This window comes from Seriola aureovittata, chromosome 10, assembly GCF_021018895.1.
Source record: "Seriola aureovittata isolate HTS-2021-v1 ecotype China chromosome 10, ASM2101889v1, whole genome shotgun sequence".
NCBI classification, from domain to species: domain Eukaryota; kingdom Metazoa; phylum Chordata; class Actinopteri; order Carangiformes; family Carangidae; genus Seriola; species Seriola aureovittata.
The window spans coordinates 23,586,053-23,606,262 of NC_079373.1; the positions used below are offsets into that span (position 1 = coordinate 23,586,053).

Consider the following 20,210-nt stretch of genomic DNA (forward strand, 5'->3'; position numbering starts at 1 on the left):
TGAGACCACTGTTCGTTTCCGTTTCCAACCAACGGTCAATGCTGTTTTTTCAAAGCATGACCGTGTGTTTATTACTGTAACCACGGTGATGAAGGTCACCAAATCCTAACAGAGTACTTATTCTAACCCAAACCAGGATCTTTCCCTAAACCTATCCGGACTTCAATTATAGCATTGCCATGACGACAGGTTTAATAATCTAATGCATATTGTGCATAAGAGGACAGGAAAAACCGAGACTCATTAATTACTTACCAACCCATGGCCGCTGCAGTTAGGACTAAGCCAATGCGGTACGCACACTACCAGGTGAGCCACCGCGGCGCCCGTTACTTATCTCATTTTAATAACTATCATATAACTAACACTATATCATAACTTCCTTTGGCTGCCCATTTTTTTTGCAGAGTCAGTGTATACATTTGAATTTGCTATGTTGTTGGGTGGGAAGTGGGACGGAGACCTGCTGTGCTGTTTATCCTCTGAAGTAAAGATCATGAATGATTCTCCTGTTCAGTTTGGCACAGATTTCTCTCCCGTTAAACGGTTACATGATGTAGACATGGAGGCAGCCGCCTGCCTATTGATTCCTTTGGATATAAACAGACAGTGGAGGTCAATATTCAGGCTGCTTTGATCACGTGAGAAGTGATCATCCTTTCGTGCTCTCAGTGTAACCAAAGTCAGTGTGTCTATACCAATAAATGTCTGGACTATTCACTGTTATCACTGACGTGTCTATGAATTCTTGTTATGATTATATTTGCTCAGTGTTTCATGCTTCGTGAAACAACCTGTTTTTAAAGGGAGCAGTCTGGGTTTTTATGGCGATTCCAAGTATGTTTGGATGTGACCATGTGAAGTGTGATGTTTGGGTGTTTTGGGAGCATGCACAGATAGATACTAATCTAATCTCAACAGGCTAAAATTAGCTCATTCAGGGGACATGGACAACAGATTGCCTTTGGCATGATTCAGATGATAGGAGCTGTACAGCTGTTTGCCCTTTTAAAATCTCACAGATGGCATAAGAGGTTGGAGTGGAATATAAACAGAGCTCATGAGGCTCATCTATGGAGTCTATGCTCTTTCACTGTAATGTCTTTAATAGATATAACTGAATAAAACAAACAACGCCCGTGTGAATTGCTGCAGTAAATAATGTTAAGTGTGATTTATGTGTATTATAATACAGCTTTTATTTTTTATTCAGTTTCCCTATGATAGCTGACACTGGTAACTACGGTACGTTTAAGGGGAGATTGCAGCTTTAAATATTGAAAATAGACACAGCTGAGGGAGCTGACATTTTCAGTATTTAACCACAAGCATGATCTCCCTCTAACTTTAAAGCACCACTAATCAGTTATAGAGTTTCACAGCAAGCTGAACATCACGCACCCGTTTGACATAAATGTGTTAGAAGATAGTTCCCTATTTCCACATCCAGCAGACATGGAGCCCCATTACGTTCATTTGGAGTCAGAGTTTATGTCTGTCTGGTGAATGCTCAATATTAAGAAAAAGAAAAGAAATTACACAATCTCCGTGTTAGAAATAAAAGAATAATTACAAGCAATGTCTGCTGACTTCTATTTGTGCTCCTGTTACACTATATTTGAGCATGTCTCATAAGCACGATGATGTCTTTAAAGCCAACGACTGAGAGAAAATTCTGTGTGTAATTCTCTTGTAATTATTGGCTGCTGTTCTGCAACAGTTATGACTTTAACTGTGCTTTTAGCTCCACTATGTTCAGCAGCTAGTTGCTTGCTCTGCCTGTCTGTCTGTTTGGTGATGGCAGCAGACAGGGGATGCATCAAAGCTTCACAGGGGTTATGATTCTCTATGGATTCATCACGAGGCACAACCCCTTTCACATTATAGTCATTTGAGCCATTGTTTATATTGATTATGTTTTGAAAGTCCAGTTCTTTGTGCGCCCCCAATTATCGACCTAGAAAAACAAACAGTAGGTAATTCTGTAGGAGATATGATTGAAACACGAGGCTCCTATGATAATATATTATAGTCTGATATCCTCCTCCACTTACACAATATGGAGTGATCTTGAATTACTCCCTGTGAGAAGCAGGTCAAACATACGCTAAGTCAGGAATCATGCACTGCCCTGTAGTGGATTCAGTGGGTCTCAGTTTAGCACCCTACATATGCTGCGTAAGTCTGTCTCAGCCCGGCAGCACACTGCTGCACAGAATAAGCAGGAGAAGAACTGTTATGTAATGTAATATAAAATTAGCATTAGGAGACCAGACTCTTCCTAATGTCCAGCTCTGTGGGAAGAAAACAAACAGCGGTGGGCTGGGGTTAGGTCATTTTCTGTCCCCTCTTTGAGCTGTAAATATTTTTTTTTTATCCCCTCTTGTGTAAATACTGAAATTCTCCCCTGCTTGCAGCTCTACCATCCCACCTCCAACCTCTGTCTGTTCAGACTTTCAAGACTGAAATAAAGCTCTGAGTGCAAAGATCTTTTTTTAGGATTCAAGCTCAGCTCAGTGCGTTTGTTCCCTTCCTGCTGCAGAAAAGCTCATAAAAACTCATGGATGCATGGATGTGGGCATTGTCACTATCCTCCTTACATTTTCAAGTCAACCATCACAGCCTGAGGGTAACACTAAAGCTAGTTATAAAAAAGAAAAAAATGCCTCACTCACACTCTTCTGGCACATTAGTGGGTAATAACTTTTTTTTTTTTGCTGTTACAATGTTTTGATGCAAGACGCACATCATCAGCATGTCCGAGTCTATTAGGTGTTTACCTTGGAGAAATATAGTGCAAACGGTGCAAGAAATGAAGTAACAGAGGGAGGAAATGAGCCAACACAAGTGAAAGAGATGATGAAAGATTTCTAGGTCTAAAGAGTCACCTTCTGAACTATAAATGAACATAGACAGTGATGGAGGGAAAATCTTTCCATTTTGTCAAAGTAAGCTAAAATGATACCCATTAGGACACAATGTCAAGTCAGGAGAATGTTAACACCGATCCTCTTTTGCACAATATGCTCTTAGACGTCAGTTTAGATAAAACTCTTCAAATGGCAGCCACACATTATGCTGTGTTTGATACAGTTGTGGAAATGAGCTCGGGCGCGGTGCATCAGCACAACAGCAGCATTTAGCTAAACATCTCAAATTGTATATTTATGTTAAACAGTTACTCTGTTGGAGCCACTTTTAAACAGCCCACTCGTTTTTTTTGCTTCCAGCCCTCTGTAAATAATTACACATTCATCATGCTTGTCCACCAGTGCCGCTGAGAAGATGACTTGGAGGTATATCAAGTGAATGAGTATTGAGCAAGCACCCGGACTGAACTGTAATTTGTTGGCTAGTCACCGTTAATTGTGGGTTATACAACGTTAGCCAAGTCTTTATAAGAAGCCTGAAGAGCAAAGCAAATCCTTGTTGCTTTTGATTGCTCAAAAATGAGCAATGAGTGAAATGTCCACAAGCAGTGGAGCTGACTCATGTGGCTGCTGGCTGCTCACAACATCCAGACAAGTTACCTGATGACTTCACTTTGCATTTGGATACATGCAACTGTAATGTGATCATCAGACCTGTTTGGCTAAAAACATAAAGTCCTATAAATGTATGTTTAATGGTATTCACTGTACTGATTTGCTATCGAATGAAGTCAACGCATTAAAGGGTAAATTCAACTAAATACCAAAAATAAAACCATTCATTTTCTCAGTTACATCTAGTGGCATCTACCCATGCATTTAGTGTTGGTTTTACTGGGCCAAGATTTAAGATCAGAGTCGGATTTCTCACTTGTAAGACGCTTTGGATAAAAGCGTCTGCCAAATGAATGAATGCAAATGTAAATGTAAATGATTTCTGCCTCCACTCCAACACAGTGGAAATGAATGGAATTTAGTTTTTGGTTCTGGTGGCGCAGCAGCTGGGTGATGTGATACACATCGCCGCTGCTGGTTTCACGCCATTCCACTGACAAGGAATCTGCAGTACCGTGGAAAGAAGCTTTGCAATTCACCAACAAAGCTGCTAACCGAACACATCAGATGGTTTGTTACACTGAACCATCCGGGAAGGCTTCGTTGGAAACTGTTTGTAAAAGGGATGGCGCTTTCAAAAACGTAGCAGGAGAGCACTGACAAAAAAATAAATAAATGCAACACAACAACAAAACGCAGTCTGAGGAGATTTAAAAACTAGTTAGCATGTCGGCATCTTTATGAGGAAAATTCGCACATAAAAGTAATTCTTAGGAATATCAAAACAGTCGCTTCTCCATAGCTGTTCTTCCTACAGCAAGATAATGAGCCAAAACACTAGCAGAAAAGAACCAGATGGTGGTTTCTCAGTCTCCAGACTAATGGAGCTGGTTTGTGATGAACTGGACAAAAGGTGAAAGAAAAGACATTTGTGGGAACTTCTGCAACAAACTTTCTGAACAATGTTTAATTTCCATCACAGAAAGAATGTCACAAGTTTGTTCGGCTGCTGAATGAGTCAAATATTTAGATTAAATTTAGTTCAACAAGATACGATGATTCCTTGTTTTTAAAATTTCCAATTGTTTATTTGTTCTATGGTTTACTTTAAAAAAAAACCAACAAAAAAAAAAAACCAAGACATTATGTAAATTTAAATAACAGCTGGAAAAATGGAGGTGTTCTTAAACTTTTGATCTGCCGTGTATGAGTCATCACCACAGCTGGAACCTTAGGTCACCTTAGGTACTTACGCTCAGCAATGACCAGGGGTGGGTAGAACAGGAAGTAGCCCACCAGCTCAGCAGTCAGCTGGTTGAGGAGACCGCTGGAGATTGTCCCGTTAAGAATCGCGTCCTGATTCTTCACCACGTACACCAGAGTGACCGACGGAGAGCCCGGTTCCTGGGAAACGCTCTGGATCTGAGGATGAACACACAATAAGATTTTAATATTTAATTTCAATCCACCATTCAAATACATCACTATGTGCTCCATAGGTGCAATATTGGAAGGATTATTCAATTCTTTATTTATAGCAAACACACAAACAGGCAGCAGTAGGCACATGTATAATTCAGACATTCATACAGAAATATCTAATGGTATCATACCGAATGTCTAAGATGCCCATGAAGAATGCATAACAGAGCCCCAGACACAGTATGACACTTTGAATGAACAATGTTTTTTCTTTCTATAATAAGACCTGTGTGGTGCTCTGAAAATAATGTGACTGAGTCACCACAGTAAAGTGGATGATGATACAAGATACGAGGAATTCCTATTACATTCTTCCACGCGCATCAATATTTCAGAGGATGAATTATGAATGGACCCTATATCTGCCTCTGCTTGCTGAGACCTACTTTATGATTATGATGGTGTGTGCATGTACATGTATATGCTGCAGTCATGAGAATACCTTGACAGCCAGAGAGAGGGACAGAAAATGAAGGAAAGAAAAAGAGAACAAAAGGAGGAAGGAAAACCAAAAATGTTTACACATAAATCGGCGCTACAGAAGAATGAGCTTTGATTGCATCTTTGTAAATAAACCATCGTGTACCTCGACAGTCACTCTCTCCTTTAATCATATATTGCTGCTCTACCAGGCATGTGAAAAACTTGTACTGCTGTAGGTATCCAGAATTTTACCAAGATCTCTATGACTCATGTCATCCTGATTGGCATGTTGCATGCAAATAATGACATCCTTGGCTATCAGCATGTTGCACTAAGAATAGCATCTGAAACCATGCAGTACCTCCACAGTGAGCCTGTTGTAGGTCTCCAGCACTTTGTCCTGAGCTTCATCAAAGGCATTCTCAAGCCTCTGCTCCAACATCTGGACAAAACTGCAGGAGTAGACGTTGTCTGTCGGGCCGACGAACCTCAACACTGTGGTGGAACAGAAAAGCATTCTTTTGAAGCATACACATTTCATTTCTCACACCTCCACACGGTGAGTTATATACAGAAGAGCAACATGAAGTGTATCATGAAGCTTGATTTGGGAAAGTCTGACATTTTTGCTTTGACATATGTGTGGTTTCCAGCAGAATTGTTTATCTATTATCACCCCCAAAATTTGATTTCAGATACTTATTCAATTTCATCCTCACTTATAAGCTTGCTTTGTAAACTTGTTAAACAACTACCAAAAATGATTAATTTACTTTACTTTTTTATTTAATTTACTAAAATTCTTTTTCCACAGTATCCAAAAGTTCCAGCAAAAAGAAAATAAATGTGCTTCATCAGCAAATAAAGTTAATCTTTATGTTCATGTACAAAATTCACAATAATGGGCCTAACACAAAGCCTTGAGGAATCCCACAAGAATGAATTAGAAAATGTTTTAATTTATTGTATTTATCTGAACATACCTTACCCAGCTGGCACCAAAAGGACATTAAATTTGAGTTGGAAATGAAAATCAGGTTGACGTCAAAACCCAACGTTGGCCGATGTGACATTTAGCGGATGATTTGCATGCATTTAAAAAAACAAAACAAAATATTAACGTCATTGGTCGTCAGTATTCTACATCAAACTGACGTTGGCATTGGACGTTGTCCTGGCATAGAATACTGGTCACCTGACGCCACAACCTACATTCAACCAATTATTAATGTCACACGACGTTGGTGGCCAGCTGCGTGCCTACTGCTTTATGTTCAGATAAATAATATAAGATACCTATTTTTCAGATAGCTACTTGATCAGGAGTGTGCAACTCTCTTATATCACATATTTCTAACATCAAGTAATATCATTACATCAAGTAATACACCCCCCCCCCCTTTTATATTTGTTATTTTCTATTGAGTTCCATTGAAGTCATTATTATTATTTAAAGTTCAATGTATCTGCAACAATCTACTTCATCAAGCTGTATGTGGAAGCCGTATCTAGGGCTGGGTTTTAGGTATTAAAGAAAGTAGCGCTCTAGATAGATGTTGTCTGTGTGACCGATAAACCTAAGCAGACAGAGAAAGAGGATTATCGCCACTATCTAGAATGAGAACAACTAAAAAGAGTTGTCTGTCAGCATCACACAGCTCCACACTGGGAGGAACAGGGTAAACAATATTGAGTCCATCAGCAGATTATAGAGGATGTTATTAAAGTTGTCTCAGTCCTTTTACCGCAGTTGCCCTCCATTCTTTCTCTGCACTCTGTCTTCCTCTTTGTTTTTTTTTAAAAAACCTCTAAAAGGACAGGGAAAGGAGAGGTAGAACAATATTCTGACCTAAATTCAAAAAGCTGTGGTGCTCATGAGTGCAGGCTTCATCTCTCATCAAAAAAAGTATTTTTCTGCCTCCGCTGGTCTCTTAGTCTGCAACACATTGCAGGCACAAACCCTGTTGACCCAGTTGGTAATCGTATGCAAATTGTCCTGTGGATGGTAAATTGGCATATACTGTGTATTTATGGTTTATGAGCTGAGCACGTGCTGCGTCAAGTGCCTACTTCATACACAGCTGCAAACTAACATGGGAAAGTCTTTACTGCGGTATAAATCACACTACAAGCAAAGAGATGTGTCATTTGGCCATTTACCATAGCTCAGTTGGCATTACAACATTGCACCAATTTAGTTCAGTTTTTTTCCACTGACATACACATAATTATTATAATTGTTTGTGATGACTGTGATTATTAAAACCATCATGTGCAGGATTTCCAGCCACTGGCAGGACGTGTTAATATTAAAAATAAGCTCCCTGACATGGATCCAAAATACAAGATGACTGGGTTGAGAGCAGCAAAACAAAAATGTATGTTATCAGAATAATTTCAAGCATATATTTGATAATCTAAATATTTTTTGGCCACTTAGGGGCGGCAGAAAATGTTGCAAACACAACATTGTATACTTCTGTAGGTAACACTAAGGCATGTTAATTTAGTCCATCACCTAATGTGCCATATGTTCAGTAACATACATTCTTTATCAACATAAATGAGGTATAATCTTTATATTGTGCATAGAAATAGTATCCACTGCTAACTTATTTCAAGAGTGTCCCCACAAGATCCTGTAAACTATTGCATGATTAATTTTTTTTGGATGCCCAGACAGTTTCTGTTTGTACTGAAGTGACAGCCGATGTTATAATAATCTCTTCAAGTCATACAACCAAGGCACATTACGTCTCCGTGGCTTTGATGCAGACTGAAATGTGATCCTTTGGTGATATGCAACTGCAGGTAATTCAGTATTCTGCAGTACTCAGTGCTGCTGAATGTTTTCCCTGGTGTATGCAGTTCATTTAAGTCAACAACATGGTAGTAACTTAAACTTGGTTATGATGATATGATTATGTTTCTCTATATGCATTATGTTGCATGTATCTCTGCACAGTGTCATATTTTCAGGGTGGGGTGGCCTTTGGTTGGATGATATCTTTTCATGGGGCCCAAAATCCATGGCGGCGCCCCTGACTATCACAGTTGTTTCACAAAAAATAAAATACAGCTGCCTAACGGTGCTGCAGGAGAGAGTTGACAGTGAACAAAAATATTAAAGACGGAGGCCAAAAACAAAAAAAATGACCTGAAAAACACTAAAACACTTGGTTTGTCACTGCTATTTAACATTACATGTAATTGTTTATATAAAAATATATCAAAACCATACATAGTGGCTTTACCACAGTAAATAACACAACTGCCAAAATCTAACAAGTGAGCTGAATCTAATCTGACCACTATGAACCAATGTGAATTTGAAAATCTAAAGTAATGGGTTTCCAATCTGCACCTACATCAATTTGTTAATTGCACTGATTTTCCTTCCCTTGTTCCCACAAAGCTTGATTTAGATGTGTGCGTGTGTGTGTGTGTGTGTGTGTGTGTGTGTGTGTGTGTGTGTGTGTGTGTGTGTTCACACGCGTGCGCACACAGAAATGTGTTTTTTTAAGAGGCTTAAGAGGCTGACTAAATGAATGGACCAATTTGCCTTTGCCCTGCAATCATGGGAGTTCGTATGGGATTTAGGGTATCAGAGAAGAGTAAAGGAGAGCAGACATGTAATCAGAATTTTCTAATTTTGTCTCTGCTCTACTCTTCCCATGTGTCTCCCTCCCAGTACTCTCATTGCATTTTCTATCTCTTTGCTCTCCCTCTGCTCATATTCTCTCCTTCCTCCTCTCTGTGTATCTCTCACCTCTGCTGTTATTTAACCTTTCACACTTCACCTCCGGTACCAACATCACCAGACCATAAGCTTTTCTGTTTTTTGTCGGATTCGGTTATGTAAAGGTTGTTCTATCTTATCTTATTTCCCATCAGGTTTTATCACCTGTTTTCAGCTGCAGGTGAATGCTCGGAGTGGGCATCCAGGTTGCCACGGGAACCAGAACTGCCTTAACCAATGGGATATGCTGCCTAATGTCTGACAGCAGCTTGTCAAAACCGTAAACATTCAGCGCCTCAACCACCAAGGAGGAAATGTAGACAGTTTTGCCACTGGTCACGTAGTAACCCAGCGTCACGTTGTGGGGGCTGCAGTCATCACGTTCCACCTGAGACACAGAGAGACAAAGAAAAGGAATTATTCAAGATGTTGTCTTCATGGCTGTGTGCAGCTTGTATATCTAAAAGGATCTGTGCCTTTTATTTCAAAGCACATACGCTGCAAAGAACAAACAGTATCAGAGAAGAAATCAGTGCTACCAGGTAAAACAAGCTCAGAACACTAAACAGCATCCTTTCCTCACACATGTTGTACTTGAGCTATGTGTTTAGAATACGAATGCATCAGATGAATATTTATAATTCTTGTTTGTTTTTTGTTTTTTTTAAACCAAAGCTGCCCTGAGGGCATATTTTAGCTTGATCCTACAACAGTCATAAATCTGACTAAGTGTGTCCTGGAAAAACACATACAGACAACAATCAGTGGTGAGTCAAGGCTTGTATTTCTGGAGCTATAAACCGCCCACCTTCCTCTACCCTCTACCTTCAACTGCTCTGAGCAGCTGTGGCTATTGTTACTATGGCTCTTTCTCCTCTCCTCTGGTAAATTCTTTTCTTGAAAAAAGCACATCCCTCTTAGTGAAACTGTATCTCATTACCACTCCCCCTCCTCTGCTCTCCTCTTGTCTTTGTACCTACAAAAATTAAACAAGACTCACCCTGTTTTTCAAACTATACCTACCTGCCATCTCTACTTAAGCCACTTTCTGTTGCAAGCACTTGCCAAAGCCTGAGGCCCACTTTTTCTCGCAGCCCTTTAGTTTTTAATTACACTCAGCGACACATTCTTTCATTACAACAACCCACCTTTGGGTTTTGCATTTCATTAGAAAATAAAAAGAGAGCTTTCAGATCTTTCATGTTAAGTCTTAACTCAAATGGAATGAGCGAGGAATTAAATTTTAACAATTTCCTTCAGATGTTTTTATGTGCTGCATGTTTTATGTCCTGACTGTAAGAGATTTTATGTCATGTCCTCCTACACCAACAGACTCTCTGGTGTCCATTTAGAAAATGAAGTGATTGATTTCTTATTTTCTTCAGCCCAGTGACGCAATCTACTAACCATCAAACGTGATGTTTTCCAATGTCAAACGGTTCAATAAAGTTATGATTTTGAGTAACACTTTATTTTAACAACCACTAATTATTTTATTACCAGTATATAAATAATTAATAAAGAATATGTAAATAAATGTTTAATGCTGTTGAGCGTAGATATTAAGTGTTTATTAATGTTTTAACATCTACAGCTTCTATGGAGCATCCGAAACAGGTGTATAAACAATATATAAACAGTATAAAATGTAGTTATCATCAGTCAATATGAAATATCATTATATACACACACATTTATTAAACAATTTAAACACATTTTTGTAGGTTAGATGTTTTTCTGTTTCAATAAAAATATAGGATTAACTGATAAAATGTATTTAAAGCTAATGAGGACATATGTTTATATATATTATCAGGACATATGAGAATAGATAATTATATATTATTACAAATATACTGTGTTATCAGGCAATTATCAAGAGTTATGGCTGCTTCATAATGTAAAAAGGCGTCAGAAACATTGACAAATACATTATTAACATTTAAAAATGTCCTTCTGTTTACAGTAGACTGTAATGTGTCATAGCAAGTTACAAACAAACAATTATTAATTATTTATATCCCACTTTAAAATACTAAACTGCGGGGTTACAATAATGTGTCGAGCAGTTTGCACCCGGGAGAAGCTGCTAGGTTGTTTTGCTTTGTAAACTTGAAAAGGAGTGTTGTACTGAATGAAGCCAACCAGACCTGACCTCACCCCTCACCCTCTGCTGTCACTTCTCTCTCCCTGCCAACATTTGAAAGCTGTAAAAAATTTGCAAGCGATTACGGTTAACCACATTGTACAGTGATGCATCACATTAAATACTGCAGCATGCTAATTTCATGCTGTTTGACAGTCCCTGTCTCTGCTGAAGCCAATATTAACATCAACAATGCCTCGAAACAAAACCCTGCCTACATATCATGGCTTTAAAACCTCCGGCCAATTTTATACCGTGTTGTTGTCGCTGCTGTCTCTCAACAGACTGATGCAGATTGCCAAATAATAGTGTCTGCGTTATCTGATGGAGAGGATGAGAATTGAGGACTGTGTGTGTGTGTGTGTGTGTGTGTGTGTGTGTGTGAGGCAGGGGGTAGATGAAAGTGGACTGGAGCTTAGAGACACTGAGTCACTCCCAGTGCAGGAGGCTCACAAACAACTGGATAAAAATAGAAAAAGCAGGCAGATGAAGACAGAAGACAGACAGACAGCGAGATGAAGCGAGGCAGGTGGACAGACAGAGAGGCAGGCAGGCGCGACACGCAGACCCACAGACAGGGGAGACAGACAGGTTGGCAGAAAATCAATCGACTTTAACCGAGGGAGCAGCCAGATAGCGGAGATAGAGGAGAGGGCAGCGGTACGAGAAACGTAAATATTGAGAAATATGAGGGAAGAGGGCAAGAGAGCAATCGTTTGAGAGAGGGGGAGAGACACAGAAGATCTGTGAAGAAGAAACAGAAATAGACTCAGTTGAAAAGGAACATAAGGAAGGTTGGACAAATCAAAACAAAGACAAAAACGACGAGCGCAAAGATCAGTGGAACAGAAAGATCCCTTGACTGCACTGCAGGAGAAAATAAATCATTTATTCTAGATTGATTTGCCATTACCACGTGTGAGTGTGTGCATGAATGAGGGAAATACATTGTGAGTGTGTGTGTAATAACCACTCTAAGCAAACGCTGCCTTATTGTTCAACAGGTCATTTCTATTCCGACTTGAACATCGTCTGCATTAGTCACCTCTCTAGCACCACTCAGACGAGTCCTTGGGAGGTAAATGAGCAGGAGTAGAAAAGGATGAATACGGTAGAATACTGTAAACTGGTGGCGCCGTAAACATGAAGAACCAACACTGTGGCAAATCTAAAATGTAAAAGTCTCATCTCATCAGCATCAGATAGAAAAAGCACTTTGACATCTAATTTACATTCAAAGCACCTGATGTGGTTCGTATTAATGAACTCAAAAGTACAATGGGTATACGATAAGTTAATAATCTACAATTTAACCTCACTGTAGCTTTAAACTCAAATACAAAATTAATTAATTCTATGAGCCACTAACCTGTTTACTAGCCACTGAGGTGCACTTACTTGCCAATGAGCTTTGTGTATTAGCCTACAACCTGTGTTTACTGGCAACTTTCTGCTTACACACAAAATTAAATTAATTTCATAGGAGCCACTCGTGCATTTGCCAGCGAGTGACCTGCGTTTACTAGCCACTGAGCTGAATTTATGAGCTAGCAACGTTTACCGGCCACTGACATGGGTTTACTGAGTGGTGTTTACTAGCTAACTGAGGATACAAGCCATTGACCTGTGTTCGCTAGCCGCGGACCTGCATTTACTTGCCACTGAGCTGTGTTTACCAGCCACAATCTTTGAGTACGAGCCGCTGTTGTGTAGTTACTGGTCACTGTTTACATGGACGTAATCCAAGATGCATAATTTCAAGTTCATAATTGATTAAAGGCTGGATCCTTAATTAACCTTATCTAGGTTCTAGTCTAAGCTAAGCTAAGTAAATCCTGATAACTTGCTCCACTGTCCTGTATTTGTTAGCAGCTACATAATGTTTATTAGCAACTGACATAAATCTACTTGCCACAGATCTGTTTATTACCCAGTTGATTAGTGACTTCTTTATTAGCTATTAACCTGTTTACTAGTCATGGCCCTGTGGCTACAAGTCAGTGACTGTGTTTATTAGCCACTGGCCTTCGCTGAACGTTGTAAGACGGACTGACCTGCGCGTAGGCAGTGGAGTCATTCAAGGCTCTCTGCAGGGCGTGGCTCAGGCCTTTAGAGAGATTCTGTTTAAGGATCAGGTCCAGGCGGTTCCTGCGCAGCTCGATGGACAAAACTGTGAAGGAAGACATGTTAAAAACTTAGTTTAATGGCTGTGTTCATATATGATTTGTTAGTATCCTGTGATAACTGATAGCTGTTTGTTTGTACCACATGTTTAAACTCACTTTGGCCACACCTATAGCCACAAAAAAATAATCAATTTAAATTAAATGTAGTGCCACATCTTTGTGATGCCCCATGTCCCCTTGGCTGCAGGGATTCAGTATACAGTGTCTTGCACAAGGATATTAATTTCAGTAAGATGTATCTGTGGTCACAAGGGCTTGACCTCTGTTTAATGTCTCCTTGGTGACTGTGGGAACCTGATGCCCATTCCTTAGTAATACCACACCGCCTCTGGTAAATGCAATCAAAGGCTACAGTCTCCAGCTTCTTATTAATCAAACTGTTTACACTCAGGGAAAAGATGCCCTTGTTTTTATGCAAGTTTTAATTAATTTGTGTGCATGTAATTACAGCTCGGTCACATAATAGGTACATTGTGCCTAAGCTGAAATGGTATTTCAAGTGTATTCATCTTCATTTGTAATCATTTCACAAGAATGGCTAAAGCCTGAAAACAATCTGAGTATGTTGTTGGTATTTTATATAAAAGACGTGCAGTACCTGAAGTATCAGTAAAGGTTCCCTTTAAGAAACATTTTCAAGTAAGTAAAAAAAAATACGATAATAAAAGTGTATTTTCTCACTAACCAATGAAAGAGCAGTGCGTATGAAGATGGTTAGCATTAGGGGAAAGATCAAGACGTAAGTAGCACGGTAAGTAGTAGTTAGCATCTTTTATTTGTTTATGCTGTTTTGTTAGCTTGTTAGCTTGTAACTTCATGAACCCCCGAACCTCAAAATCCAAGATGGCTGCTCTGCGCATCAACAGAAGGTGTATTTATTAGCACTTCTGTCGTATTTGTGTCTCATTTATCAGTCGTATGCACGGTACTGTCCATTAATTTGTTTTCATTGTCTTACTCCAATTAATCCTAGTAGCGGGACATTAGTCTCGTACCTGTTCTGACCCAATACTTCTCGGTCACGTTGCACGGTAGAGGACTTTCCTCTGCAGTGGTGCTGGAGGGAGGTTCTGTGGTCGTGGTTAGAGGTGGTGTGGTGTGTCCCGGGATGAACACAGTGGTGACAGGTACCTTTGTTGTTGAGGTTGTAGTTGTAGTAGTAGTGGTGGTGGTGGCAGCAGTAGTAGTAGCATGTGTAGTAGTAGTAGTAGTAGTAGTAGTGGGAGAAGGAGTAGTAGTAGTGGTGGTGGTAGTGATGGTGGTTGGGGGTACAGTAGTGGTGGTGGTAGGGGCAGGTGTGGTGGTTGTGGTTGTTGTAGGCTGAGTCATGGCCGCTGTGGTCAGTTTGAGGCTCGTCGTTTGCTGCGTGGTTGTAGCAGCGGTGATATTTGGTGGTAATGGCCTTACAGCGCTCACAGTGGTCGCCGCCTGCGTTGTCGCCTCATCGGCGGTCACAGTAAGAGTGGTCGTCGAGGGCGTCGTCATGGTTACCGTCGTCAGCTGAAGGCTGTCGCTGGTCACAGTGTCCTGGCTTGTGTCGTTTGAACCCGCGGTGGGTTCCGGTGGCGTTTGTTGTCTTGCCGTTGTGGATAACGGTGAAGTTGACGCGGTGGTGGGTGATGGAGACGTCCTTATGGTGGTGCTTGATGTGGTTGTGTACCGCGAGGTGTTCCTGGTGCGCACGGGCACGGTGGTGTTCCACTGGTGGGTGGAGAAAGGGCTGGTGACATTAGCAGGAAGTGTGACATCATGGTCGCCCACTGTGGACAGGAGTGACTCGGGGACAGTGGGGAGGTCCCAGGCCGGGAGGCTGCTCACTGACTCCTCTGCAGGGAGGAAAACAAGGTCAAAAATATTAAAGGATAAGTCTGGTGATGTTTTTCTTTTTGTGAACAAATCCCATAAAAAGACCAAAACCAATAATGAATTGATCCTACAATGTTTTGTCTACGTATCCAAAGCTTGATGTATCTTATTCCTCTGTGACATAGAGAATAAAAAAATATTAAAATTACATCACACCACATCAGTGGCATTTTCAACTGGTGAAATATTCCTTCATTACCGCAAACAGACAGTTGAGTCCAAATTTATTTGGACTGCGGCCATAAATATTGAATATACAAAATGTGTTTGAAAATGAATGAAAAACAGCCCCCCAACAAATGCACATTTTACCCCTGCCTTGTTGAAAAATACTGTGGCCAGCAGTTTTAAGAAATGGTTTAAAAATTAAACTACATTAGTACAAATTTATGGGCTTGGGATTGAGGGTAGGAAAGTCTGAAAAATTAGAGGTCTGACACATTTTTAGTCTTTTTATGGCATTTGTTGCTCAGAGAGCGATCTAACATGAGTAGGTTATAGTCAGCTTGAGAATACATAAGGTGAAGTGCGCAGCAGTTTCAATTTAAATAGGAAATATAAATCCAATTTCATTTCTTAGCCAGGCAAGCATTTAAATGCCAGACCTTCATTTAATCCATGTAAATTATCTCTAGACAAAATAAGGTGGAAAGGAGACTGGAGTGAGCAATAGGGAGGCAATCAGTCCTTTCAGACTGAGAGAGATCCAAATCCCCTCTTATGCTCCACTCACATCACCACATGAATATGTGTTGTATTGAAACTGTGACGTCAATCACTGTGATAAGAAATACTAGATATTAACTCTATTGTGGTGGAAGCTAAAATATATGTGGAGGAACTACATTGCTGAGGACGTCAATCTGTTAGTGTGATGATGGACTGACAGGAAGTGGGGCAACATGGAGGTGGTGGAACGGGACAGGATCATGGATATATTAAGAAAAGCTGGATATAGCATCGTCTATGAGCCTTGCTGCCAATTTATCCTTTATCTATTCATCCTTACTTCCATAAAAGTGTTGACAGGAAACCTCCAACTGAAATCAATCAATCAATTTTATATTTGTAAAACTTTCCCACAAACTGGAAAAGTGAGTCCAGTATCCAGTTCCTATAATAAATCCATGGACAGGGCATAATGGGGTGAGGATGAGGACGATGATGATGATGATGATGATGATGATGATGATGATGATTACATTGTGATGACAGCTGTTCATAATGATGAAGAGTACTTTTATAACAAAGCTCGTGTGACGTTGTGCTGAAGGTTCAGTGTAGTCAAAAAAGCCTATTGACTGTTCACTATGTCCCAACCTCTTACTTAGTGTTGCTACGCCTGTCGAGCTTTCCAGTCTCACACCAAATATATTCAGTTTTCAAAGACGTTGACACTTTAAATGAGTTTAAATGAATGGTCTTTTTTTTTTTTTTTTAAAGCAGGAAAGCATTTCTAGCTCTATCAGTTGTTTGCTGAAATTTTATCAGCTTTATCTAGCTAGCTAATTAATGCTAACCCAAGAAACAAAACCCCAGTAGAGGGATCCTAAATATCTAGAAGGCTAACACTTTCTTATGTCAGTGCTGATAAAAAAAACAAAGTTTAGTCAATTCCTTGCACTTTTGCTTTTGTGTTTTTGGTTTTGGAACGGCTTAAAAAAAAAGACACAATGCTACAAACTCACCAAATGCAGAGTTAAGATCTTATTACAGTCCCATGTGCATAATTTCTACATGCTGAGAAATCAAAGCTCGACAAGCCTGCTGGTTAATTACGCTGTAAACAGTCAAAAGCAGAAATATGTTCAAATGACAGACAACTCCACCATACCCAGACTGAAGCTGCTGTTGCTGTTGGACGAGCTGCTGTTGACAGCAACCAGAGAGGCGTTGTCTGATCCTGCTGTCCTCGTGTCTTTGTTACTGGGTGAGGAGGAGGAGGAAGGCAAAGAGGATGCTTTTGTCGTAGAGGAGGAAGAGGAAGAAGAGGAGGAGGCCTTGGATGAAGAAGAAGAGGAGCTCTTGGTCCATGCAGCTTTAGACAGCAGCCCCAACGGTTTTCCCACCACTGGAGCCTGAAGCTCTGCTGTCTCTGCCAGCATGGTGAGGACTGATGAAAAAGCTGCCTGCTCTCTTTGGCCCTCTCCACGCGGACGCAGCCTCTGCTGCCCCAGCCAGGCAGCTGGGTCCCTGGGCATGTTTGGCAGGTCACCCCCCGCTCTGTCCACTGGCCTCCATTCAGCCCCGACTTCAGCCCAGGCACCGGTTCCCCTCATAATCTCAGTCTCTGCAAAGACTTTGCCACCTGCTCGAGCACGCACTCCTGACTCTGTTTCAGTCCAAACCGCTGTTCTGGCCTCGGTGAACACTTTGCCCTCGGACCAAGCTCCAGGACCGACGTCAGACCCATCCATCTCATCTTTGTCTTCAGCCCCAACTCTGTCTCCAATCCCGGGGTTTGCTGAGAGGTTGGAGGGCGCTGCGGGGTCCGGAGGCAAAACACCCCGCCGCATTGACTCACGATGACCTCCCTCAGCTGTGGAAACAGAGAGACGGAGGGGGAAAGGAGGCATGTGGGAGAGGGAGAGGGAGAAAGGGGTGGATGAAAGAAAAAGCAGAAATAGTGTTTAATTAGGAGCTCTGAGTCTTTGACTCATCAGTCCCACAGGCCGGGCAGTGACTTCTCTGGAAATTCATCCATCATGCCCTTAGATACACATGAACACACACACACACACACACACACACACACACACACACGCGCACGCGCAGGCGCACACGCACATACACAGCTGCAGTCCTCAAATCATTAGTCCTCATAATACCATCACAACTGTCCAACTGCCAGGAGATTTAAAACTGCTCTGCTCACACTCACACACAGTCGCCATGAGAGCGCACACACTGTCAAATACACACATATTCATATTCTTCTTCTGTCTCACACACACTTATCCGAAGGGATTAAAAAAAAAAAAAAAAAAAAAAAAAACTCTAAAACTGCGACTGTGGAAAAATAGTAATAATGTCTAAAGTAGGTCACTTATGTTTTTAGAGGATAAAGCATAGGGAATTAATTTAGATGTTCCAGAGTGCATAAATTAGGACACACACACACACGTGCGCACACACACACACACACACACACACGCACACACACACACACACACACACACACACACACACACACATACCCCCTAATCAGCTGTGATTTCACAGATATTAATCTGATCTGTTAGGTTAGCCATGTTAGCCCATGGATTTATTATTCCTAGAACATACACAACCACTCAGGCTCAGGCTCAGCTCTTGGATCACACTGAAATATATTTCCCCAGCAAAGTTTGGTGTGAGTTATATGTAAGTGATGACAGTTTTATGGAGTCATTTTTTTCATTTTTTTTTTTTTTTAAATCTCACACCAAATGAGACGGATACATGGAAACGGAGCAGCAAAGATAGAATCCAGTCAAAGCATTTAGCTTCAGCCATTATCTCCATTTTGTGAACTGTCTTCATCTCCTCTGTAGCCTCAACAAAGCCTGAAGGTTTGGCAGACCGAGGCGATTACCCTGCCTAATACGTTCAGGCTCAAAGGCACCTGGCTGGAGTGGAATTGAAAGATGAGAAAGAATAAGGTTGACCGTCTGACTGACTCGCTGGAAGCTTCACTGGGTGACACAGTTTATGCCATCAGCTTATTTGTAGTAAAACTGGCAGGTTTGGTCTTTGGTGTGACTGCAGGCTGACGTTAAGTTTCTTTTGTTCTCCACATAAGAGGGAGACAAACGTTGGGTGTAGTAGTTTTTTTTTTTTTTTTTTTTAACCACACACTCATTTCAGCCTGAAAAATGTGTTTAAGTGTGCATGTGTGTCACACACTTCCCACACTCCCCATGTCTCTGCGGAGGATCGGTTAATTAAAAGACAGTGATTCCGAGCGAGAGAGGCTTTACAGGACCAGCTCTGGGCTTAGCTGCTGCGCATCCTCTGGACACCTGGTGTAAAGCATTTCAACCACAGCGCTATTAACTACCACCTCTGAGCAATATGTTCCTCGTTACAGGACATGATATCATAGATGTCATTAAGAGAGAAAATTAAGTCATTGATAATTTACATTTCAGCTTCTTCAGCACCCAGAGCTCCATTAGTCAATTTGAGAGGGGAGAAAACAACGAAGCCGGGAATGGCAGGAGCGATTACCCGGGGCACCACAGGGAGAGGAACATGCTCGTTAAGCTTAACCGAAGAGTCGTCTCTCTTCTGGTTCCCGTTCGTCTCATTCAAAAACCACTACAGCTTTTCCAGCGTGCCGTGTTTCACTGGCTCTGAACAGATGGTGATGTCAAAGGGGGATAAATGCTGATAACAAGCTCCACCTGAACGCAAAGATTCCCTGCTAACATTCGTTTAACTCATTTTAAAAAAAAGAAAAAAGATTGTATATGTTTAAAGAAAGACTGTTATATTTATATACTAAAACAATATTTTTCACGTGTTAACTAAAACTTTGGACAAAGAGCGGCCATCTTACCCACTTCTGCTCATACAGCTGTGTGTACAGTCTCACTTCAAGCCCTCACCACAGCAAGCACTGTTATATCAAACTAATGGCATATTAATGCTACACTAATCAATATTTGTATACCAACAATGGATCAAAAAAATATCTATAATATTAAAGGAGTCACTTGTAATGATCCTACAGATAATTATCATCAAATACTGCAGTTCCCCTCAGCTCAACAACTAAATGGTGATATTATGTCAGTGTTGTTTTAACAGCTTGTTCTGATGCCACCAAGAGAGCTGCCAAAAAATTAAAGAAATGCAGCTTTAAGTAAGTTTAATTGTGAGATATGGTGCCAAAGAGCCAA

At 40.7% G+C, this 20,210-nt stretch overlaps 1 protein-coding gene across 3 annotated transcripts in view; it reads right to left on the reverse strand.

Annotated features, from left to right (window-relative positions):
- The window catches only part of kiaa1549la (KIAA1549-like a), a 97,504-nt gene that overhangs the window by 43,308 nt on the left and 33,986 nt on the right, over window positions 1-20,210 (reverse strand). For all 3 annotated transcript variants that reach the window (XM_056387196.1, XM_056387195.1, XM_056387194.1), the window contains exons 2-7: window positions 17,162-17,866; window positions 14,457-15,287; window positions 13,330-13,445; window positions 9,295-9,517; window positions 5,752-5,885; window positions 4,739-4,907 (exon numbers count right to left, since the gene is read on the reverse strand). In XM_056387196.1, the coding sequence (XP_056243171.1) occupies window positions 4,739-4,907; window positions 5,752-5,885; window positions 9,295-9,517; window positions 13,330-13,445; window positions 14,457-15,287; window positions 17,162-17,866 (2,178 nt within the window). The remainder of the gene's footprint in view (window positions 1-4,738; window positions 4,908-5,751; window positions 5,886-9,294; window positions 9,518-13,329; window positions 13,446-14,456; window positions 15,288-17,161; window positions 17,867-20,210) is intronic.